The sequence below is a fragment of the Ambystoma mexicanum genome, chromosome 11, assembly GCF_040938575.1.
Source record: "Ambystoma mexicanum isolate Mex_15411 chromosome 11, UKY_AmexF1_1, whole genome shotgun sequence".
Lineage (NCBI taxonomy): Eukaryota > Metazoa > Chordata > Amphibia > Caudata > Ambystomatidae > Ambystoma > Ambystoma mexicanum.
Window position 1 is genome coordinate 705,714,946 of NC_090934.1, and position 24,792 is coordinate 705,739,737.

Below are 24,792 nucleotides of genomic sequence, written 5' to 3' on the forward strand. Positions count from 1 at the left end.
CCGGAGCACCAGCTTCCGACCATGGGAGGCCTAGTGTGCAGGTGTAAATGGGCCTGAAGATCCCTGAGAAACGGACCTTGGCTGACTAAAAGTGTGCCTCATTCTGGGAAGAGATCCGTAGAGGGGCTTGGACATGTCCCAAAAGGGGAAGCTCTATGTAAACGTGAGATCATTTGAACTCTAATCAGCTGAGCTCAGAGGAAAACTCCTTTCCTGGAATATGGGTGCACTTTGTGATCATCAGGCTCAAAAGAGGCATTTTTCCTGTGTGGAGTTGTTGAACCCTACTAGACTGAACATGACTGGTGGTAAAGGGTGGGTAATGCCACAGGTTCTGTGTTTTGTTATTTTACTTTGCATTTATATAGCGCCTTATGCATCATTGGTATGATCTTAAAGTGCTGGCAGGTTGAACGCCCTCGGAAACCGTAGTCATGTCAGTTGAGAGAGAGAGTCCTAAGGTGCGTGGGTGCACCGGATATGTGTGAAGCTGGTGTGGCATTTGCATGATAGCAGCTTCTTAGCGGTAGGTGTGGTAGTTGGGAGGTCAATAATATGTATTCATTCTGGAGGGTTGACACCCAGACCGATTTCTGGCTGCGTTAGGCCTGAGATGCTTAGGCTAGCAGTGTAGTGTATGCTCAGCTAGCTGAGTTTAATTAGGATGAGGAGTATGCGGCGGGTGTTAGTATGAGAACAGCTATACCGAATGTGTCGTAGTATCACTGTGTTCTAGTTGAGTGGTGGTGTATAGGAGCAAGTAAGCGTGGTAGTGTGATATGGTGGTTTTCAGTAAGGCGCTTGAGGTCAAGCACTAATCAGTGCCATCTGTTCTATCCGTTTTATTCACTCTTTCCGTTCATACATTTCGTCCCGTTCAACATTTAATTTACTAGTCTTTCCATCCATTCTATCATTCATCCACATAAACTACTCTATCCAATCCTTTGATCCATTTCATCCTTCACATCTGTTTAGTGGGTTCCATCTGTTCTATCCTTCCTAATCATTTGATCTGCTCCGTGTGTTCTACTCACTCCGTCCTCTCTGTTCCGTCCGCTCTATCACCTCTATCTGTTCAATCCACTTCATCTGTTCCATCTATGGGAACAGATGGGTAGCAATATAAGGGTAGCAAGGTTACTGTTGGCGAATCGTGTAATTTTTTTAAAATTGGTCCAAGCATTTGAAGTCCATGAACACTTGTTTAAAATATCCCTCTCGGCATGTTGATCTCACTGAGCTACATGACCAGAAGCGTCCTGAATATCCGGAACTTTGGCCTATTTTTATTTATTTAATGTCCCCATTAGCCCAGCTTAAAAAGGTGATGCAAGTCTGTTCAATGACCGATGCACCACAGTGCATCACTCTGGTATGAGCTTTCACCTGCACTAAATTAAATGGACCTTGCCTGGACCTGCTGAACACCACAAATATAGACTATTCGCTTTGCAGCAGCGATAATCCCCCTAAACCCTGATATGCCTTCACTGGGTTGGTTGGGTGGAGATTCACCTCCACTCGGCCAGATAATGTAATTTCAATATCGTGTGATGCACAAATCCAATCTAGGTAAAGGACTAATCTTTACTTCGGACAATTGCTATACCTGAGCCAACCAGCACTCTATGGGCACTTCAAGGCAGGTGAGAAGCCCACATTTGTAGGAACTAAAAACATAATTCATGTAAGTACCACCAATCATTGCTGTTTTAGGGGAAAGGTTAATTTTGTTTGTGCTACTCCTAGCTCCTTTCAAGCAGTTTAGCCATCCAGTGCTAAGATCCCTACTTTAGGTAATCATTGCCCTTTGATTTCCTGAAACGCATAATTTAAACATTTTGGGGAGGAGGGAGGTCTGGTGGATGACGCAAGATGCTATTTGGGTTACTGAAGCATACATGAATTTCTTTTTAAAGTTGAATTGTCGATGTGTTTTATTTTTTTAGCAATGCAATATTCCTCACTTTTTTCCACTGCTACAATTGTATTATGATAAATGAATGCTAAATGGTGCTCGGGCCTGCAAACAGTGAAATCACTTGTTTTATTTTTTTTATAGTAAATGGAAAAACCGAACTAGCTCTCGAGGCAACACAACTTTGCTTGAAACTCCTGGATACTTCCACTCGAGAGGAGTTCAGAAGGCTCTTGTACTTCATGGCTGTTGCGGCCGATCCATCTGAACATAAGCTACAGAAAGAGGCAAGTGACCTCCATTAGTTCAATCACAGCAATACAAACCCAACATCTGAAATTGTATGCCTTCATTGAGAGAAGGAATCAGTGGTTCCAATCCAGTGTCAAAGGGAAACTGCAAGGCTTTTCTCCTTCTTTCCCCTCCTGATCTCCTGTTTCACCCTGGCAAAGAATCCATTGGCTTGGACTTTCAGAAAATCCACGGATAATCCAATCATAGCTGTTAATGTAATCTTAATTACCCCCTTCACTTGAAATTTAAAGTTAACTGATGCAGATTTCTAATTTTATATTCAAATGGGCTCCTAATAGGAGTTTGTATTTTTGAAAACTTTTAAATGCTCATACAGAGCTTGTATAACCTTGTGTGACCATACTAAATTTGTCATTTCAACCAAAAATAACACTTTGTCGTAATTTACTTTGTGTGCATTACTTCGATTTTTACTTCAATTCATATTTTGGGTGGTTCCCCACACGCCCCCTTCCCCTTCACTACCACCCCTCCTAAAACACTCACCAACCCCGTTTAGCCCTTAACCCACAAATGCCTACTAACATTTTTGTAATCTAAACAAAGTAAATTACAACAAAGAAATGTACTTTGTGCCATCAACTGAAGACCCCCATATGACGAGATTTATTCAGGTAGTGTAAGCCATCACTGTGCTGCCTTTATATGATTTTAAAGTGTGCCTTTGCAAAAATGAAACTAATATCACCTGTGTACTAATCTAAAGAAATGTGGGGCATTTAAGATTCCCATATGTTGAAGTATAAATCTGTTGTATTGGGTTTTCGAGTTTTTCTCTGCACAAACATGGGAGGACAAGACCTGTAATGTCTAGATCTAGACAACACTTGTGTGCAGCCTTTCTGAGATGCATCATTGAACAATAAAACTGGATAAATTATTGGCGCTCATCTTCATTCTGGCCTATTTTGAACCTCACTTGGATTATTGCACATGAACAGTCTGAATAATTATATGCTAAGAGAAATTAACGTGATTCAAAACGGAATTGAAATGCTAAACGGGGTAAATCGCTGCCTGACCGCTACTTCGGGAGAAGTTGTGAAGCAGAGTAAATGTAAAGGTTGCTTGGGTCCCTGCAACAAGGGATTGCAAACACTGAAGCTCCTCAAAGCAACGAGCTACAATCATCCTCTTGGTCCAGCTTACCTTGTGGTCTACCGAACGCAGGTCTACCAAGCGCACCCAGACTACCACCTGGGCACTGCTGACGTGATCAGCTGCTGGACCTCGCTTGTGGTGGGGGACATAGCCCAGGACTCGCAACCCCCTTGGAAAAGCCGGCTGCAGCGCTCGTGGCACTACCGGATTACTTGCCGGAAAGCAGATGAGACATTTGCCACCCCTGAACACTACGGGCGCTGCACTGGATACCATCTCTACTGCCCGGCCCTGAACACACCACTCCCACTACGCGGTAAGTGTACCCTGCAGCACCAACACCTCCATACCCACAACCTACGCAATACCGTGTGTAGCCCGATAAGGACACCAACTATCCACATAATGCGCCCTGCGACTGGGCAGGCCAGACCTTAGTGGGTTCTTCCCATCCCTCGTCTCCTTTCTTCCCCATTACCTGGCACACCATCTACAGCTGCACAGATGGCCTGAGGCTCCGGTACACTACTTGAAGCACATTCTCCACTGCCTAACCCGCTGCTCCTTGCCACGCATGGGTTCCGCCTACCCCCAGGGGACCAATTCGCACAGCCCCAACGAGGCTTCTGTGCAACATGTCCTGCAACTGGATGGGGAGGCTTAAGCTGGTTCTCTAGCTGGCTGCTGTACATCGACCACCACTACACCCACAGACTCAGACCACACCACCTTTCCACTACTCGGGATAAGGAAACTGGGACCGGAGTATCCTGGCCATTAACCAAACTCGCTTCAAAGGAATATTGACAACAATTACCCAAATCAGGCCCCCGGAGTTTGGGCAACCACGGTGGGGGCAGGCACACAGATCTACGGATCTTTGAGTGCAAATCACTTGCACACCTAGCAATAAGATTCTATTAAGCTTGCATGCAAATCACAGAACCCCAGGAATACAGGCACTGCTCTGAGAAAACATATTACATATGCCCTGGAAACATGCCAACCGGGGAATGTGGCTACTGCCAGCTACTAATAACTGACGCCTCAGAATCCGCCTGGGTTGTGCTAGCAGAGGCGCTACAAACATAAGGTTCCCCCCTGGCTGTGTGACAAGGCACAGTGCACCTAACATGGTGGCATACGCCGAGGCGAATGGAGAATGCTGCCGCGGTTTACGCTGCCATTAATGTTCCAGTCACGTTTTGTTGAACGTGCCTTAACGGTCTAGTTCTTGTAACATGGCTGCCACTGGGAGGTACTTTACACCCTCACTCCCAGCGGCCAGTGCATTACAACCGTTACGACTTCTCTAGTCTCCTGTGGTTTATACTCTAGTTTTCCTTCTCTTCACACAAAGCCTTTCCTATCTCTTTTGTGTTTCGGCGCACTCCTTCCAGATTATGAGCTTTTGCCTTGCCTGTTCACTACTATTCTTCCTCTTTACTTTCTTACTCGACTTGCCTCCAGCTCCTCCTCCTACAGCGACTTTGATTCTGCCTCTGTATTGTTTTCCCTTTTGCCTGCTGCTCCGTTCTTTTCTTTTTCTTCGAATTGCTTACTTTACATCTGTGCTTCTGTTAGCGGGGTCTTCTGCCCCGTCTCCACCTGGATTGCTTCCACATCGGCGATATCCCGTTGCTTTGTTTACATTCTTCATTGCTACCGGCACTTTCCTCTTCCACCAGCCGGATTCTGGGAACGTGACTCCAATTCTTCAAGAGGGTTTTTTTTAGCTTTTAGCTTTTGGCTTTTTTCCCCTCCATTTCTGGCCTGTCCCCAGATAGGAGCCACAGGTCTGCAGTTCACAGGCAGCCACTGTGGCTTCTACCCAAGGAAGGCACTCTCAGCAAAAGAAACAAAAGGATGACCCGACTAGAAGGCATTTGAGTGAAGACACATCTCTTACGAACAGCTCAGGTGAGGAGTAAGGTGAAAGGAGTGGGTCGGGTGAACCAAGGAAGCAAGAGAGTCAAGACAGTAGTGAAGACACATGGCCTGTTAAACAGCACTACAATATGTCACCCACTAAAAACAAGAATAAGTCTGACAATGGAATCCTTCATGGTACAGGGCAAAGGATGCAACGTCACTCAAGCGGAGAACTTTAATCCGCAATGTATCCCTGTGACCCCACAAGAGAACCAAGTCCTTGCAGCGATAGCAGCCCTGTGCTCATCCTTGGAGTCAGATAGATGAGGTCAAAATTGATGTACAGCTCCTCTAACAAGACGTCGGACAGCTAGCCAAAAGGTTCTCGTCAGCAGAAGTGCTCCTGAAGGACACATCAGACTCTACCAAGGACCTGGAAAGGAGAATCAAAGAGCTTGAGAAACTAAACGCCACACTGGAAGGGCGTGCAGAGGATGCAGAGGGAAGGTCACATAGGAACAATGTGCAGGTGCTTGGCATACCGGAGGGTACAAAAGGGCCAGACCCCACTACTGATATAGAAAATCTGCTGCGTCAGGAGATTGGACCAGGCAAGCTCACAGGTGTTTGCTATTGAAAGGGCACACCGAACCCTCCAAAAAAGACCCCCACTTGGATAGTATCCCCGACCAATAATTGCCAGGATCCTCAAATTCCAGGACCGCAAAGTCATCCTACACACTCTAGGGAAGGAGGCGAGCATGTGCGGTAGCTCAAAGATTGCAATTTACCCAGACTATACGCCAAAGTTCCAAAGAGCTAGGAACTCTTTTGTCCCCATAAAGGCAAGGCGAAGACAACTAGGACTGAAATACATGCTTCTATACCCTGCAAGACTCGGTCCTCTACAAAGGCAAAGCGCAATTCCTAGAAAGCTCAGAAGCTGCCACCATGTGGATGGACCACAACGACCTGTGCAGTAAATATTATCCATACCCATAACCAAAAGGGTGCAAAGTAAGTTGCTCATAAATTTCAAAAAATGTAGCAGGCGCTCCTCTCCAGAAAGAACATGTCATGATAACCTGTTCTGAGATGAGTTTGCAGCACACGCTTTTTGCTCACTGTACCTTTCACAGATGGGAAATAACAATTTGCATATCAGTCTTTGTCCTGCCCACATGGGCAGTCCTGCGCCGAAATGCTATGGCAATTCCTCTGAACCCCATGGCTATGCTATGCTTGGTCATTATATACACCAGGTCTTTAAGTTTATTCAGTGGTTTCTCATTCACATCATTCTTATATCGACCCAGAATGCAGGCCTCCGGTGTCTTGACATCTAAATCAATGCCTCCTTTGGCCCGCATATCTGCTACCTTCTTCAAGAACCCATGTATTACGGGACACCCCCTGAACATGTGTGAGCCCGGCCTCCACCGCCCTACATTTGGGACACTCTTGCCTCCCGGCCCCTTTAAAGGTGGGGATAACAGCAGGTGTGAAGTATGCTCTCTGTACTATATACATTTGTATTAGCTGTAATCTGGCATTCCTGGATACCTTCTTGTGATACAATTTAATTTCTCACCATGCTCTCTTCGGACGTCTTCCCCAATTCCAGTTCCCATTTACTCTTGCATTTCAGTTCTGCCCGTAAGATGTAGCCTATCAAGATCTCATAAATTCTAGAGGCGACATGTCTGACTTCCGCCACTGAGCAACATCTCAATATCCTCATTTTCAAAATCCCCCTCAGTGTTGGTAGGCCATCTTCTGCGTAACACTCAGAAGTGCTATACAACAAGAACTGTCCTGCTTGTATCCCTGCACCCTCTCGCAATTCCTCAAACGTTTCCCATCCTCCTTCTGCAGATCCCCCACCGTGGCCACTCCATCTCCCACCTTGATTCCATCATAGGCCTGTAGCCCACCCTGCCCTCCAGGATCGCCACTATTGGTGTGTGTGGAGAGAGCGGGGTCTTCTATCCCCATGACCCCACAGGTTCTATGCCAAACTCAGATGCCCCGTTTCACCAAGTAGGGGTTCTCGTGCTGCCCCTTGGCGGCGATCCAAAGGAAGTCCCTCAGGTATCTGCATCATATTGCTGGCTGCAGCAGTGCCGTCTGTCATGGGATTATCGGCCATCCATTTCACCATGTGCTGTAGTTGGCACGCTAGGAAGTACAGCTCAAAGTTCAGCATCCTTAATCCACCCTGGTCGTGCAGCCTTTGTAGTGTGCTTTAGGGCTACCCTATTCTGCCCGTCCAACCACAGGAACCCCCTACACAACCTCTCTAGGTCCCGAAAGAACCGCTTTGGAATGTCATGTTGAACATTCCCAAAGCAATGCATAAGTCGTGGCAATGCCACCATTTTTTACAATGCTGCCCTCCCCATCATTGACAGGGGCAGTTTACTCCAGAACCCCATGGATGCAGCTAGCCCAGCCTTGGCACGCACTGTTATCTCCATGCTCTTGGGAAGGGTCATGATGTATGTTAATACCCAGGTATCTAAAGGAGGTCCTGCTCCAGGGCAGGGGGAGGTCTGGCAAAATGTATGGCAGATTCACCTTGGGGTTTCTCGCATATAGCAGCACATAGTCTGCGTACATAGATATCACGTGCCCCACCCCATCTATGTCTATGCCCACATCTCCGTATTCCTGTGTCAAGTACCCTGCCCTGAACACCCCAAAGTTGTTAATGTACTCCATACAAAACGGCTCCTGTGACCGTGTATGGCAGACAAAATGGGTGTATACATTTCCGACTTGGGGCACCTGCAATATCAATACTCGAGCTGGGACCTTGATGAACCAATGCACAATGCAATATCGACTACCATAAGAATAATGTAATGGAATGTGCATAGCCTAGGTTCCTACCTATGCAGAAACAGGGTGAAATCCTACATAAAACCCAAATAGATATCGCTGGTACTAATCCAAGAAATGCACCTACTCCCCGAGGGACAGCAAGTGCTAATGACCCGTTGGGGCGGGGTCAGGGTAAAGGCCACTTATTCTAAGTTTGCTTGTGCTCAACTGGATTGATGGTGCACTACCCTTCCAGTTACTAGAAATAGAAAGATAAGGAGGGGAGATATTTAATTGTTAGGGGGTACCTTGAACATAGTCTGCATAATCAACTTACTTCCCAAATCACAAGACCCTGCTACAGATACACATGTTGAGTAAATGGGTAACAGTCCGAAGCGCTTAGTTCTATGGAGTGGAGATTTCAATTGTGTAAGGAACCCTGTGCTAGGTAGGTCCTACTCTAATAACGGTCCCTCCCCAGCCTCTACTGCATTGAATGTGACACTAACAGACCTCGACTTAGTTGATATATGGAGGGAAATCCATCCAGACAACAGGGGTTACTCCTACTCTCTCCCGTCCCCTCACAAATTGCACACACGTATTGATTACTTCTTTGTGTGCCTCACAATATCGGACCACTCACATCTGGTGATTGAATGGTGCCTTGCATATCCTAGATCACCTATTCCGACGTGGTGCCTACCTATCCGGGCACTAACCGACATAGTTTTTAAATTTATCACTCCGACTTCCTGCTGAACTTACAACATTGGGAGTGTAAACAGTTGGGGCACCATCTGGGAATCCATGCCGGTCCGATAGTTCAGTGAGTGGATCGCTCACTTGGACATCTGTGCAGAGCCTGCTGACGCAGGTTTGAATCCCGGCAAGGCCAAACTCAGCTTTTCATCCTTCCGAGGTCGACCAAAGAGCACCACACACCGTGGGTAATAATATGCAGCGCTCAGATACCTGAGGGTTCGTAGCGCTATATAAATGCTTAATTATTATTATTAAGAGGGTGACCAGAGGCAAGGTTATAGCCAGGACTGGAGGAATCTGACGGGCACTACGTGAGGCCCTGGAGTCCAGAGGACGTTAAAATATTAGAGGTCCAACAGACTGGCCAGTAATCCATAGCGAAGAAACTGATTGAGACACGATCCAGGTGTTGCGATGCCTGGCAGGCAAAGGCTTTCCAAATTTGATTACACGTCCCAGACAGCCTGAGCACACACAGATGGGGACAAATCCGGGAGATGGCTATGCAAACGGGAACATCCCAAACAACACTGCTTTATGATGAATGTGGGGCTCCATGGAGATACCAACAGGCGATTAACGACACCTTTACCTCCTATACACAACTGTACAGGCATGACAATCCAGTGCCCCAGAAAAACCTGGTCGATGTTTTCTCCCAGATTCACCTCCCAAAACTCTCAGATGTTCAACATGAGTCCCTGGACTTGCCTGTCACTATTTAGGAACTGGGTGAAGCCATTGCTTTCCTACCCACTGGTAAAACCCTGGGCATGGATGGGCTTCCCTCAGAATTTTACAAGGCTTAAACCACTACCCTGACTCCAACACTCATGAAAGTGTTCACTGATGCTTATGACAAAGGCATACTCCCAACAGGCATGAGAGGGAGAGACTGGTGATACCCATTCCCAAACCCGGGAAGCCAGCAGGCAGGTGTGACTCATACCGACCTCTGGCAATGCTAAACAGTGACATAAAACTTACAACAGCACTAGCTAGACGCCACTGCAAAATCACAACATTGGTACACGCAGATCAGATGTGGCTTGTGCCTGGGTGCAGCACGGTCCTAAATCATCAGACTCCAGCACATTATTGATCAAACTCAGACCAGCAAAGAACAATATGTAGTGGCATCCCTGGACGCCACCACAGCCTTTGATTCGGTCTACTGGGAATGGTTGCTTACATCAGTTGAATATTTTGGGCTGGGCCGTGTATTCATCTGGTGGGTCAAGCTTCTATACATCTCCCTGGTGGCTAGACTCAAGTCGGGTAAACGGATATCCGGAATATGGAATATACAGTGGGGAACCAGTCAAGGCTGCCCACTCTTGCCTTTCTTCTACATTCTGGCCATGGAACCCATAGCGGCATTCCTGCGCCAGGAATACTTGGAAGCAGGCATACTGATAGGCGGCTCTAGACACCTAATATCACTCTATGCGGACGATGCCTTACTCTAACTCTGTGAACCATGCCACAACCTCCCCATTATTCTACATGTAATAGACAGACTTGGTGAGCTATCAGGGAATCTTGTTCAATAGACAGAAATCATGCCTCTTCCCACTGGCTGGCCTCTGCAAGGTGGACTTGGTTGCATTACCTGACTCGGGACTCCTTTGGGAGACTTGTTCAGAAACCTAGTTATTCGGATCACGCACACACCTGTAGAAATGCACAACTGCAATATGCTCTGGGTGCTGGGGGGAAAGGGGGTAGGGGCCTTGAAAGATCTATGTCCTTCTGGTCCAGACTGCCGCGATCCTAGGTTGCCCTCATTAAAATGTTGGTGCTCCCAAGATTTATTTATGGCTTCACAAATGTCCATCACTACATTGGGGTAGCCTTTCTTTGCCGTCTTGATTTGGTAGTCAGACTTTATATGGGGCATGGGTCATTGCAGACTAGCCCTCAGCTTATTTCAATTACCCTACAAAGATGGTGGGGCACAGTTGCCTAATTTCGAAATATATTATCTAGCTGCCCAACTAAGTTTTGTCACAGTGGCTGGTGGAACCTCCCACATCTGAATCACGGCGGCTGCAACAGCTGGTGACCCCAGCCAGACTCTGCAAAATCATGTGGCTCCCAGTGAGCTGTGCTAGCACAATCCCAATTGTGGTCAGACTGGGCAGAACAATAAAACTACTCAAACTACATACCCAATCGTTCCCTGGGTAGACTTTACTGTTCTGAAGGTGAGTATGTCACCTAATGTACCGATAATCACATACCTGGGGCTGCTAGGCTCTGGGAAGAGTGGGAGGAGGTCTATACGTGAGGGGGACATGTACAAAACGGCCAGTTTAGAGATCTAAGAAATTTATCAAAACAGTAGTCTACACAGGGAACAATTGCAGTACATGTGTGAGAGGTATAGCTAGACGCAAATGGGGAAGTTGGCCTGAAGATCCGGAGGAGACGGGACTACTGGCCCTAATGCACATGTTAGAGGATGGCTGGAGACCCTTGACCAGACTACATAATCTCCTCCTAGAGGCAGTTCACTGACTCGGAGTGGGAATGTGCACTTAGCTCCCCTCGACAGGTGTCTCAGAATGCTAGATTCAAGCTGCTCCAAATGAACGTACTACACCGTATGTACTTGACCCCCAACATGGTCCCAAATTGAACAGACCTGCAGGGTGGCAGGGGTTCATAGATACTCCTGGAACCCGCTGAAGTGCCCATTGGGAGCACACCCCAGACAAAGTAAATCTAAACATATCACCAGGTTCATGACCCTAGCATGCATGCTTGCAAAGCGACAGATTGCCATGTTATGGAAATCACCAATGGGCCCCCACTACAAATGCTGGCTGCAGGACTTTGATATCTGGTGCGAGGCAGAGACGAGGGCCTGGGCCAAATCGTTGTCGAGACAGTGCGATAGCTCGGCTGTCCCCCTGGAAGACTGGAAATCATTGGTGGTGGCCGTGTTCCATCTGTCGGATGATAAATCACCATGAAGATAACCATGCAACCGACATAACAAGATACCCAAGACTACCAGCCCAGGAACACTATACCGGGGGGCGAACTCCTCGGGTAGAACGACTTAATACTGTTGTTTTAAAACAGCCCCTGTATTAAGAGACTACCCCATGCCTAACTGTAATTGAGTTCAACTTTGAATGGAACGTTGTTGGTTTAACTGTTCATTGGCTTCTGACCTGCTGTTTTAACAAACAAGATGTGACTGTTCATTTATGTTGCAATAATATGCTGAATTTACCTGATTGTTTTCATGAAGATGGCAGTAAACAAAGTTTAAAATAAATATGGGGTTGGTGCTGGGAAGGAAGGATTGTCAGAAATCCACCATAAATAAATTGTGGTTCTTTTGTCCTTTAAGAAAGTTGGTAGCTGTAGTTGCCCTCACAAAATGAGCATATGTTTTGGTCATTAACGTCAGAAATAAAGCAGTGGAGGAGTTCACAAAAGTCCCCCCTTATTGGTGGCATGGAGTGGGGAGGAGTGACTTTTTGACCTGCGACATGTTGGTGTTAACTTTAACATTATGGATGTAGTTCAGTGAGGATTGGAATCTGATTTGGGCCCTCGAATAACTGGGCTTTTCACACCTAGACTTGAAAGTTGCACATACATATGTATGATATGCCAATGTCAGAATACGTTCTTCAGTAAAGGGGGTTGAAGTCAATTTTTAAAACGATATCCAATGTAATTTTGCCGACTAGCTTAATGTTTGTGTCGATTTGTTCTTTTGTTTAAGGTATTTGATAGTGGACTTGACACCAGAGAGCATGTGCACGCTTCAAGAGGTTTTGTACCAGGAGCATTTCAACATGTATACCAACAAGCAATATGGTGTGGTAGCCTTTTGCTAATTTGTTATGTCGCAACTGATCAGTCCCTCAAAATGTCAGCACAGGGAAACTGTTTCCCCTTTTTGCCTTTTTGCGTTTTTATAATCTTGCATCTTACAATGCAGTGCAACTACGATACTCTTGTACCGCCCTAGCTCTTTGAACTTACATTTTTACAGTTTTTGCATTCTTTTTAGTGTGCACATTCGAGTTTACTGCGTATGGCTACTAAACATGGCTAGTGCCACGATATTCTTTGCTTGTTCTTTGGCTTTGTCTTTTTGGCCTTACGCCTGCCTTGCCAGGAAATCCCATATAAGGTCATGCACTTGCCCTGGAAAGCTGCTGCGTTCACAGGCTACTGCTGCCTTTGTGTGTGTGTGTGTGGGGGGGGAAGGAGGGGCAGGAAGGGGGTGGAACTGTCTAGTCCCATTCCACATCTGTGGTGGCGGAGCCTAGGTGTGGGGCATGAATGAAACCAGTAGTTGTCCCTGATTGAGAATGGGAAGTTCTGCAGAGCAACTGACGTTTGCTATGAGGAACAAGTGGGTAGCAACAGAGACTTCAAGACTCGCAGTCAGTTTTTTCAAACCAATGATAAAACCGGCTGTGCAGTTCTGGGCCAGTTGCATTGTTTTGGTGGGGTGTCTTTAAAAATGTATAGACCCTGTATAATTCCAAAACTGTCCGGGTCAGACTGATAGGGCACCAAACTTTCATAAAGCTCAAAATTGGAACTTGGAAAAAAGTGCCTAAATATTTCAGTCCCTCCATAAAATTCAGTGATCAGTAAACGTTCCACTTAATTTTGGGCTCCTGAATCCTCCTGTTGGCTTACAGTGGCAGATGGGAGCACAAAATAGAAATTGAATTTCTAGCAATGGTCACTAGTACTAGGACTTCTGCAACTCGCCTGCTCTTCCTAAAAGATAGTATTTCCTACTGCAGCCCCTATCAAAGGTTCCTACATTTCCTTTCGTAATGCAGTGGAACTTCACTCTGTTTTGTGAACCTTTACACACCAAGCTCCTCGACTTTAATCCTATGGTGGGAATTCGAATCTAATTTTTTATAATTCAGCAGTCTGGTTTCTGCATTACCCCTCACATGAAGAGTCTGAGGGCGTTCATACGGATCTCTCAGGTCTTCAAACTCATTCTGTCTATCCCCTGCTTTTAGATCCAGTAGCTTTGTTTACAGTAACAGCTGTGTCTGCTTATTTTTCTTGCAGGAGACAAGGTTAAGATCAGTTACAAATTAAAATTCTTTGGATCGGGTGCTGTAGTATCCCAATCTCCACCATAGATCTTAATGCACTCTCGTGGAGTATGTATGGTGGGAATCTCCTATCCCTCTTTAAAAGCCTTCCAGTAGCAAGGGTCCATAATTGAGACACATGTTTCTTCAGACAAATGGGCTGAAGGACTGGGTAACGTTCAGTTCTTTTTCGAGCATCTAGATAATTCCTTACCTCCTTCACTGTGCTCATACCAGACAGTTAAAAGGTTTTAGACCGAACTTGAGTGGAATTTTTTTGCTGGAGTTCTGAATTCCATGAAAATGACTTGGATACTGGCCAGTACTGCAGCGCAAAACTGCCATTTCTTCAAACGTGCGCTTTTGCCATAGCGCAGTGATTGGACTGGAGGGGGGTTTACTGGCACTAAAAGCCAGAATTGTAGCAGTGTTGCTTGCGACCTGCAGAGCCTGAGCGCCATAGCTTGGGTATGATGGGGAAATGGTGGTAGAAATATGGGCTGTGGCATTGGAATGCAGCTACAGAATGCTACTGAGAAGATGTCCAAAGCGTGAAATGTGCAGGCTAGAGAAACTAATTTTGGGCCGGGAGGATTGTTCAGGGGCAACCTGCTTGTCTTCGAACACAGGTTCAAATCCCGGTCCCACGGTTGGAGACTGGTCTCCGGCATTGAGCAGGTTATAAAAAGATGAATTACTTGATGCCCGGTTTACTGAATGATGGGCTTGAGACTCTGCTACTCTGAACGAACTTTTTTTTTTTCCATTGCTAGTCTGATTCTCCGCTGGAGAGGTTATTAATGAGGTCTGCTGGTGCTTGGCCTGGGCTGCAATCTAGGCTGGTTGTCACTGATTTTAATAATAATCTCTGGATTTAGTCAAGTGGCCCTTAGGGGGGGGTAAGAGGGAGTGGGATGAGTTAATCCTACTGATTCGTGTTTGCAAGGGGGGAGGCTTGTGTGATTCTCACTTAAATCCGGTGCTCTAGGTGTTGTGGCTTTAGTTGACCCTCTGCTGATGTACATGGGATGTTATTGTTTCAGGGCCAGGGGAGCGTGTTCAAACCTGAATTGAGGGTTTGGTGCTACTGTGGTGGGCTGGAGCTGTTCTTTGCCTAGTTGGTATAGCAGTGCTGATTCTGTAACAGAACTCAAAAGGGAGCTAGGTAATCTGCTGCTGCAGTAGTGGTGCTGTTACCTTGTGTGATCAGTTTAGTTGGTGGATGCTGCCCTACCCTCTCCCTGGTCCCCACGTGAATGAGCAAGTAGTGTGCATCTTTTGGCAGCCTGCTTAACACCACTGTTAATGGCATTGGATGCTCGTATCGACTGCTGGTAGCATTGTTCTCTTGGACACTGTAGTTTCTAGTTGAGCGATGGCTAATGGCATTAAGGTATCCTCATGTAATCTGAAAGCGCTGAATCATGGAAAACACGGGGGGGTCTGACAAAACCCACTAGGATGAGGGCTGGCATTGCTTCTTGGTGGTTCACAACAAAAGTTGCTTCTCAAGCACAATATTGAAATATCTAGATCTCACGAGTAGACCCAGAGTGGTCTGCCTATTTACTCAAATGTTTGCAAATTAGATATAAAATGATTGAAAGGTGGTCTGTGCTTATTGACTTGGCTTTGGATAGCACGAACCTTGTTCTGACTAGTTTATGAAACAATGGTATTAATTTTTTATGCTGCTGTCCTATTACTTGGACTGCCTGGCAAGGAGTAGGGTTGTCTTGGGTGATGACGACAACACAGAGCTAAATAGATATCTGCTCGTGTAACTATAGATTCTTCGAGGGAGTGACCTGCAGGGGATGGAGGAGAGTGGTTGGGTCCTATGACTTGGGTGCATCCACACAATCATCGGGGAGTACAACTTTTATTCTGCCGTACATTATTCACACACTGCTAAATTGCCCCTTTCTCCAGCATGGGGGTCTGGCATGGATTCACATGCTCATGAATATTCCCCGTCAGGCTGGGAATCCTCAGTAAAGAAAAAATCAGTATCGGTTTTGTTTCTGATCTGTCTTTCTTAGTAGTAACCAATCACTGGTCTCTGGGTCATACTACCCCCAGCCAATGACTGCCCTCTCCCCAAGCCCCGCCCCTGGCAGCCATCCTAAGATTTTTACCGCACGTTCAAGTGTTGGGAATCCTCGTGCTATAGCTCTCGAGCTTTTACTGCGTTTTGCGCTTTTCAAAGATTTCTAATTTTTCGGTTTAATCGAGACTCAAGCTCCACCGTTTCTACTTCCGATCAACGGGGACCCATTTCAGATTTACCTACGCCCGTCAAGGGTGAAGTTTTTGTCGAGTTAAGCTTCTTGGAGGATTCCAGAAGTTTCTGAGGCCTACCTCGCGGACGAGAAGAACATGGCCCAGGAGAAGGGAAGCTTGACTCCCGGTAAACTGTTCAGCATCTGCCCTGGATGCAACCTGCAAAATGTGTTCGAGGACGAGCATTTGAAATGCCTTTACTGCCTCCACGAGGACAAAACGCACGTGGAGAAGGACTGTGCATTTTGCATGAACATGTCGGATCGGACTATGAGGGATCGTCGGACCCGTCTCTCCAACTGGCTGGAAGGCAAGAGCCCAGCAGGTGAGAAGTCCGAGCGGTCTTCTAAGTCCTGTGAGGGTGCCCCAGCGACAGTGACCCAACAGAAGGCAAAGCACTGCGAGTCCGCGGGTGCCGAACGGCCTGGCTCCTCGGCTGCCAGGCAGGGCGCACCATCACCGACGCCATCAACCACGAGCCAAGGCTCTGGCACAGAAGAGAAAATCCAAGAACCCGGCTAAGCTTCTGGACAGGCCTCAAAGGAACCGGCCGAGGGGGAGAGAGGCAGTGCCCCTCCCCCTAAGGTGAAGGCCTCAAGTGCGCCCAAGGTGGTGAAGGCCTTGATTCACCCGGTTTAGGCCTCCATCGAGGGAGTCGCGGCAGCCCTGGCGAAGCCTGTGGAGGCTATCCCAGTGGAGGCGACCTCGGGGCATAGTTTCCCTGCCTCCGAAGGGAATCCTCTTTTAAGCCCATCGAGAAGACCCCCGTGAAGACCCTGGTGGAAAAAGAGGGGGGGGGCAGTGGCCGTTACGGACACAACCTCCCAGGAGGAACTGACCGGGAATTCGGAAGAGGGCCGGTCCTGCGGGAGGAATCCCGATGAGGGGGACGACTAGAGCGAGGGCGGCAACGACAAAGAGGTTCCCATGGAGGAGGAACAACCGTCGCAACCCCAGCCGCAGGACAACTCGGCGGCCATTTTGACGGCAATCCAAGCCTTATGCACAGAGATGAGGACGAGACTGCCCCTACCCCCAACGGACGACCCAGCTGAACCAGGTCCGTCAGGAAGCTCTGCGAACAAGAGGAGAATTCATCCAGTGCCCCTTCAGCCCGCACGGCCATCTCAGCCTTTGTCGCCTTCCCCGGTCCCGAGGGACAACATGGGAACCGACACGGCCACGACGGGGACGGATGACGGCTGTGACAAAGGGACTGGCCTCCCATCTCCGATTCCTCGGGCGTTCCCGCCCGACGAGATTGGCTCCTTCCACTCCATGATTGCCAGGGCATCCAAGCTTTTTCAGCTCTGCCCCAAAGAGAAGGAAGGCTTCCTCTACCAACGGCGCAAGGCCAAGAGGAAGACTGTCCTCGCAGTGCCGTTGCTGTATGACATCTGGGATGAGGGACTTGCCCTCCTCAAGAACCCGTCCACGACACCTGCCAAGAGGGACCAGTACGAGAAGTACCGGGTCCCCGACACCGCCCCAGTGTGCCTTAGGGCACAGCCGACCCCAAATTCGGTCGACTCTGCAGTGGCCAAGAAAAAGCAGGGAGGGGGGGGCATCAGCTTCATCTTCAACTTCCCCACCGGACGGCAAGGAAAAGAAGCTGGACGCCGTGGGATGACTATTAAGGCGGCCAACGCCCTCGCGATTGTGGCCCGCTACGACAGGAAATTGTGGTACAAGATCGCCCCCCTGTTGGACTTCCTCCCGGACGACAAGAGGGCAGAGGCCCTGGTGATCCTACAGGAGGGTGAGGTGGTGTCAGACCACGCCATAACTGTGGCCACAGACATTGCTGACACCGGTTTCCGCCAGTTGGGCAACGGCATTTGCCTTCGATGGCGGGGTGGCTCAAGGCGACAGATTTCCGCCAGGACGTGCAAGCCAAGGTTTTGGACATGCCCTTCGACGGGAACAATCTTTTTACAAAGACAGTGGATGAGTCGCTGCAGGCCATCAAGACCAACACCGAGACGGCTCGGGCCTTGGGAGTTCTGCAGCAATGGCGGCCACCCTTTCGGAACTCCGGAAGCAAGCAAGGTGCCTCCAAAGGGTTCGACGGCGGCTCCTCGACCTACCATCCCGCTCCTCGTCGCAAGAAGCCTACAGGAGACGAGGCAAGTCAAGTGGCTCTCGCCGCCGTCGCCAGGGAGGCCAAGGAGGCAAGGCTGCTTCCAAGCAAGACTGAACCGGCCGTATCGTCTGGCCCCCACCGAAGCACCCCGGTGGGAGGCCGGCTGCCGAAGTTAGTCAGCGTGTGGGAGTCCATCTCCACCGACAGTTGGGTGCTGGATGCCCTGGCCCACGGGCACACTCTGGAATTTCTAAAGAAGTGCCCCCGAATTCCTCCAGTGGCCAGGAAGGAAAACCATGTCCCTCAACTGCTGTTAGAGGTAAGGACGATGCCCAAAAAAGGCGCCATCGAGCTTGTCCCAAAGAGGCTCCGGGGCTCCAGAGTATACTCAAGATACTTCCTCTTCAGGAAGAAGCCAGGAGGTTGGCGTCCCATCCTGGACTTGCATCGGTTAAACAAATACATCAAGGCACAGAAGTTCTGGATGGTCACCCTCCAGCACGTGCTGGGCCAGCTGGAGGAAGGCGACTTCCTATCGTCGTTGGAATGGGGGGATGCGTACTTTCACATCCCCATCCTAAAAGGACACCAGGTTTCTCAGCTTCGTAGTCAAAGGGCGCCACTACCAGTCCAAGGCCCTCCCGTTCGGATTGAAGTCGGCACCCAGGGTGTTCACCAAGTGCCTGGCACCAGTGGTGGCTCAGCTGCGCCTGCAGGGGATCCACGTCTACCCCTACCTGGACGACTGGCTCATCTGAGCAGGGACAAGGGAACTCACCGTCAAACACAAAGCAAAGACCATCCGGCTGCTCATGGACCTGGAATTCTCCATCAACTTCCCCAAATCCCATCTGGTTCCGTCGCAGGTCGCTCTGTTTCTGGGAGCCAAGCTCGATACAGTGGCGCGACTGGCCTCGCTGTCGGAGGAAAGAACGCAGGCCATCCTGGGCAAGGTACAGCGTCTGCTGGCCACGGACGTGGCTAGAGTGAGGTCCATCAAGTCCCTTATCGGGATGATGTCCTCTTACATCTATCTGGTGCGCCTGTGCAGGCTTCAGATGCGCCCTCTGTAGGAGTTCCTCGACGCCCGTTGGATTCAAGCTACTGGCAGCTTCAAGGACAAGATCTCGCTCAACGAAGTATTCCGCCAAGCAATTCGATGGTGGGGCACCTGCACGCATCTCGCGGCAGGCATGGACTTTCAGACCCCAGCATACCAGGTGATGGTGACGACAGATGCCTCCCTGGAGAGGTAGGGAGCGCACACCGGAGATCTTCACGCGAGAGGCCTGTGGCTCCCGGAGGAGAGGCCGCTCCACATCAACTTACTGGATCTCCGATCAATGTGCTGGGCCCTCGATTCATTCCTCCCGTCCCTCAAGGGCAAGGTGGTGATGATCTTCACCGACAACACGACCACGATGTTCTACATCCGGAAGCAGGGAGGAACCAGATCCCCAGCCCTGTCCAAGGAAGCCCAGGATCTGTGGCACTGGGCCGTTGCCCAGGGGATGTTTCTGGTACCTTTTCATCTAGCAGGGATAAGAAACACCATTGCCGACTACCTCAGCAGGGAGCTGCGCTCATGCCACGAGTGGGGAACTACGCCAGGATCAAGTGAATCAACTCTTCCGGCGATGGGGCAAACCCCAAATCGACCTGTTTGCGATAGCGACGAACTCCCAAGTGCCAGAGGTTCGCCAGCAGGTTCCCCCAGCCGAGGAGCATGGGCGATGCTTTCTCGTTCCCCTGGGACGGCCTGTTCCTGTATGTGTTCCCTCCGTTGCTGTTGCTTCTCGGGCTCATCAACCAACTCGAGGTCCCGGTGCAGGATGATCCTCGTCGCACCGAGGTGGCCAAGACAAATATGGTCCTCGGACCTTCTGGACTTGTCGGCGTCCCCACCAGTCAAACTGCCGATGGATGCAGATCTTCTCTACAGAGAAGGAGGCGCCATTCTTCATCACGACCCAGAGTCGCTGAACTTGCAGGCCTGGCTCCTGCAGCACTAGAGTTTGGAGGGTACGATATCCCCGCTGACTGCAGAGAGGTTCTTGCAAAGGCCAGGGCATCCTCCACTCTCGTGCTACGGCCACAAGTGGAAGAGGTTCTCTGTCTGGTGCCGTGCACAGAAGATTAACCCTCTACGGATTACAGCCCCTCAAGTGCTACCATACTTACTGTCGCTGGCCAAAGCTGGACTAGCGCGTGCTTCCATCAAGATACATCTGGCAGCGATTTCCCGATACACCAGAACTGCAGGACGGTCGTCCCTGTGGTCTCATCGCCTGTTGAAGGAGTTTATGAAAGGACTGTTTCGATCGTTCCCGCTGGTGAGGGCTCCAGCTCCGGCGTGGGAGCTCAACGTGGTGCTGACCAGGCTCATGGGCCCGCCATTCGGGCCCTTGCATTTGGCTCCATTGAAGTTCCTGTCGTGGAAGACAGCGTTCCTTGTGGCCATCACCTCTGCACGACACAGAGAGATTCAGGCCCTATCCTGCAAAGCCTCCATACTTGACTTTCCACGAGACGAGGGTAGTGCTGAGGATGCACCCCTCTTTCATGCCCAAGGTGCCGTCGGACTCCCATCTCAACGAGCCCTTGGTGTTACCAATCTTTTTCCCCGTCGCCTTCGTCGCTGGCCGAGAGGACTTTGCACTCGCTGGATGAAGCTAGAGCGCTGAAGTTCTACGTGGACCGAACAAAGAGTTTTCGGAAGACCTCACAGCTGTTTGTGAACTTTGGACCTGTGAACCAAGGGAAGGCTCTCTTGAAGACTTCCATTTCCAGATGGCTCTCCAGCTGCATCATGCACTCATCGGTTGGCAAACCGACCGTTGCCCGGCTGTCCGAGAGCCCATTCGACCAGAGCGATTGCTGCTACCACGGCGTTCTTGTCTGGTGTGCCCCTGCTGGACATCTGCAGGGCTGCTACATGGAGGTCGACGCGCACCTTCACGAGATTCTACTGCATCGACGGGGATTCCAGGGAGGAGTCCAGAGTCGGCCAGGCAGTGCTTCGCAACCTGTTAGCTTAAGGTGAGCCTGGTGAGGAGGTAAGAGATGCAGAGTTTTATGTAATGCTTAATGTTGAGCCTTGCCACCTCCCGTGGTTGTGCATGTGTGTACTGCTATGTATTCTTATATTCATGAGCAGGTGAATCCATGCCAGACCCCATGCTGGAGAAGGAAAGAGTTACTTACCTGTAACTGTTGTTCTCCAGCATGGGTCTGGCATGGATTCACATGCGAACCCTCCCTCCTTCCCCTCTGCGGCTCTTCACTTCTCCAGCATGGGGTCTGGCATGGATTCACATGCTCATGAATATTCCCCGTCAGGCTGGGAATCCTCGGTAAAGAAAAAACCAGTATCAGTTTCGTTTCTGATCTGTCTTTTGTAGTAATAACCAATCACTGGTCTCTGCGTCATACTGACCACAGCCAATGACTGCTCTCTACCTAAGCACGGCCTCTGGCAGCCATCTTCAGATTTTTACCGCACGTTCATGTGTTGGGATCCTCGTGCTATTGCTCTCGAGCGTTAGTGCTATTTTTTCACGTTTTTTTCTCAAAACTTCGTTTTTTCCAGTCAAAAGAGCCTCAAGCTCCACCGACTCTCCATCCGATCAACGGGGACCCGTGTCGGATTAGTCTGCGCCCCTCAAGGGTGAAGATTTCGTCGAGCTATGTTTTGGAGGACTCCAGAAGCTTCTCAGGCCCGGACATGGCCCAGGAGAAGGGAAGCTCGACGCCCGGAAAGCTGTTCAGGGTCTGCCCTGGATGCCAGCTGCAGAACGTCTTTAAGGAGGACGAACACTCCTTTTTGTCTCTATTGCTTACATGAGGACAAGAGAAGGACTGTGCGTTTTGCGGCAATATGTCGGAGCGGACCATGAAGGACCGCCACCAACGCCTCGCCAACTGGCTGGAAGGGAAGAGCCCGTCAGGCGAGAAGAAGAGGAAGAAATCCGAGCGGTCTTCTAAGACCTTTGAGGACGCCCCAGCGACGGGGGTCCAACACAAGGCCAAGCACCGCGAGTCCGCTGGCACCGGGAGCGCCGAACGGTCTGGCTCTACGGGCGCACCCTCCCCGGCACCTTCAGCCACGAGCCAACGCTCTGGGTCGGGTAAGAAGAAGGGCGAGCACCCGGCGAAGCTCCTGGAGAGGCCCCGGTCGAGCTCGAAGGCCCCATTGGAGGGGGAGCGAGGCAGTGCCCCCCCCCCCTTCAAGGATAAGGCGGTGAGCGCACCTAAGGTGGTGAAGGCCTTAATCCATCCGGCCAAGCCCTCTATCGATACTGTCGCGGCAGCCCTGGCTCAGCCTGTGGAGGCTACACCAGTGGTGGCGACCTCGGGGCTCAGAGTCTCCCTGCCACCTCGGAGGGAGTCCTCTTTTGTGCCCATCGATAGGACCCCTGTGAAATCCCCGGCGGGGAAGAAAAAGGGGGGGCAGGGCGTCGTCGTAGATTCGGCTTCAGAGGAAGAGCTGATCGAGGTCTTAAGCCACGGCCTTGGCGTGGATGAAGACCGGCCCGTCGGGATGGATCCCGACGCAGGTGACGACGACATCGTCGCGGGTGCCGACGGGGCCCCTGATCGCCAGTCGGATTCCCCTCTGCCGGCGCCGCAAGATAACTCGGCGGCCATTTTGTTGGCTATACAGTCCTTATGCTCAGAGATGAGGACAAGACTGCCGTTGCCGACGGAGGAACCTCTCCCATCTGGGATCCTGAACCGGGACCTTCTGGTGTTCCCCCGCCCAAGAAAAGAAGGATTCACCCTCCACCTCCTTTTCAGCCGTCGCGACCCGTCCAGCCCTCCTCCCCGTCCACCCGAGGGGATGATACGGGGAGTGACACGGCAGCGACGGGTACGGACGACGAGGTATACGACGAGGATCTCCTGTCGTCACCTCCCACCAGGGCTTCTCCGCCCGACGAGATTGGATCGTTCCACTCCATGATCGCCAGGGCATCCGAGCTTTTCCAACTCTGCCCTGAGGAGAAGAAAAAGGAAGGATTCCTTTATCAACGGCGCGAGGCCAAGAGGAAGACGGTCCTCGCGGTGCCTCTACTGGACGACATTTGGGATGAGGGCCTCGCCCTCCTCAAGAACCCTTCCACGACGCCAGCTAGAAGAGACCGGTACGAGAAGAAGTACCGGGTCCCGGACGCGGCCCCCCTGTGCCTCCGGGCGCAGCCTACCCCGGACTCCGTCGTCTCTGCGGCGGCCAGGAAGAAAGCGGGGGGGGTGCGGCCTCCACATCGACTTCCCCACCGGACGGCGAGGGAAAGAAATTGGACGCTATGGGACACAGGGTCATCTCGTCTGCAGCGACGACGATTAAAGCGGCCAACGCCTTGGCTATCGTGGCCCGCTACGACAGGGAGCTATGGTACAAACTGGCTCCCCTGCTGGACTTCTTACCGGACGACAAGAGGGCGGATGCCCTGGAGATCCTACAGGAAGGTGAGGTGGCGTCGGACCACGCCATCACTATTGCGACGGACATCGCCGACACTGGGTTTCGCCAGTTGGGCAACGGCGTGTGCCTTAGGCGGCGTGGATGGCTCAAGGCTACGGAATTCCGTCAAGACGTACAGACCAGAGTCCTGGACATGCCGTTCGATGGGAACAACCTGTTTGGGAAAACGGTGGACGATTCCCTTCAGGCCATTAAAGCGGACACTGAGACGGCCCGGGCCCTTGGGGTTCTACAGCAACGACGGACGCCCTTTCGGAGCAGCGGAGGCAAGGGCGCCTCCAAAGGTTCCGGCGGCGGTTTCTCTACCTACCGTCAAGCGGCCCGCTCGTCGTCTCGGGAGGCCTACAGAGGACGAGGCAAGTCTGGCGGACCCCGCCGTCGTCGCCAAGGAGGTCCAGGCGGCAAAGCCTCGTCGAAACAGGATTGAACCGGCCGTGGGGTCGGGCCCCCACCGAAGCACCCCAGTGGGAGGCCGGCTGGCGAGCTTCGTCAGCGTGTGGGAGTCCATCTCCACCGACCGTTGGGTGCTGGACGCCTTAGCCCGGGGCCACGCGCTCGAGTTTCAAAGAAGGTGCCCGCGCGTCCCCCCCCCGTGGCCAGGAAAGAGCTTCACGTCCCTCAGCTTCTCCTGGAGGTAAAGGCGTTGCTCAGGAAGGGCGCCATCGAACTCGTCCCAAAGAGGCTTCGGGGCTCCAGAGTTTACTCGAGATACTTCCTCGTGAAGAAGAAGACGGGAGGATGGCGCCCCATCCTAGACCTGCGACGTCTGAACAAGTTCATCAAGGCGCAGAAGTTCCGGATAGTCACCCTCCAGCATGTCCTGGGTCAGCTGGAGGAAGGAGACTTCCTGTCGTCGTTGGATTTGGAGGATGCCTACTTTCATATTCCCATCCTAAAGGGGCACCGAAAATTCCTCAGGTTTGTGGTCCAAGGGCGTCACTACCAGTTCAAAGCCCTCCCCTTCGGACTACGGTCGGCACCCAGGGTATTTACCAAGTGCCTTGCACCGGTGGCGTCGCAGCTGCGCCGCGAGGGGATCCACGTC

General features: G+C 50.6%; 1 protein-coding gene across 1 annotated transcript in view; it reads left to right on the top strand.

Moving 5' to 3' along the window:
• DEPDC7 (DEP domain containing 7) overlaps positions 1-24,792 on the top strand; it is a 594,836-nt gene that overhangs the window by 516,470 nt on the left and 53,574 nt on the right. Inside the window, exon 6 of the mRNA XM_069623575.1 lies at positions 2,066-2,208. Within this exon, the coding sequence (XP_069479676.1) occupies positions 2,066-2,208 (143 nt within the window). The remainder of the gene's footprint in view (positions 1-2,065; positions 2,209-24,792) is intronic.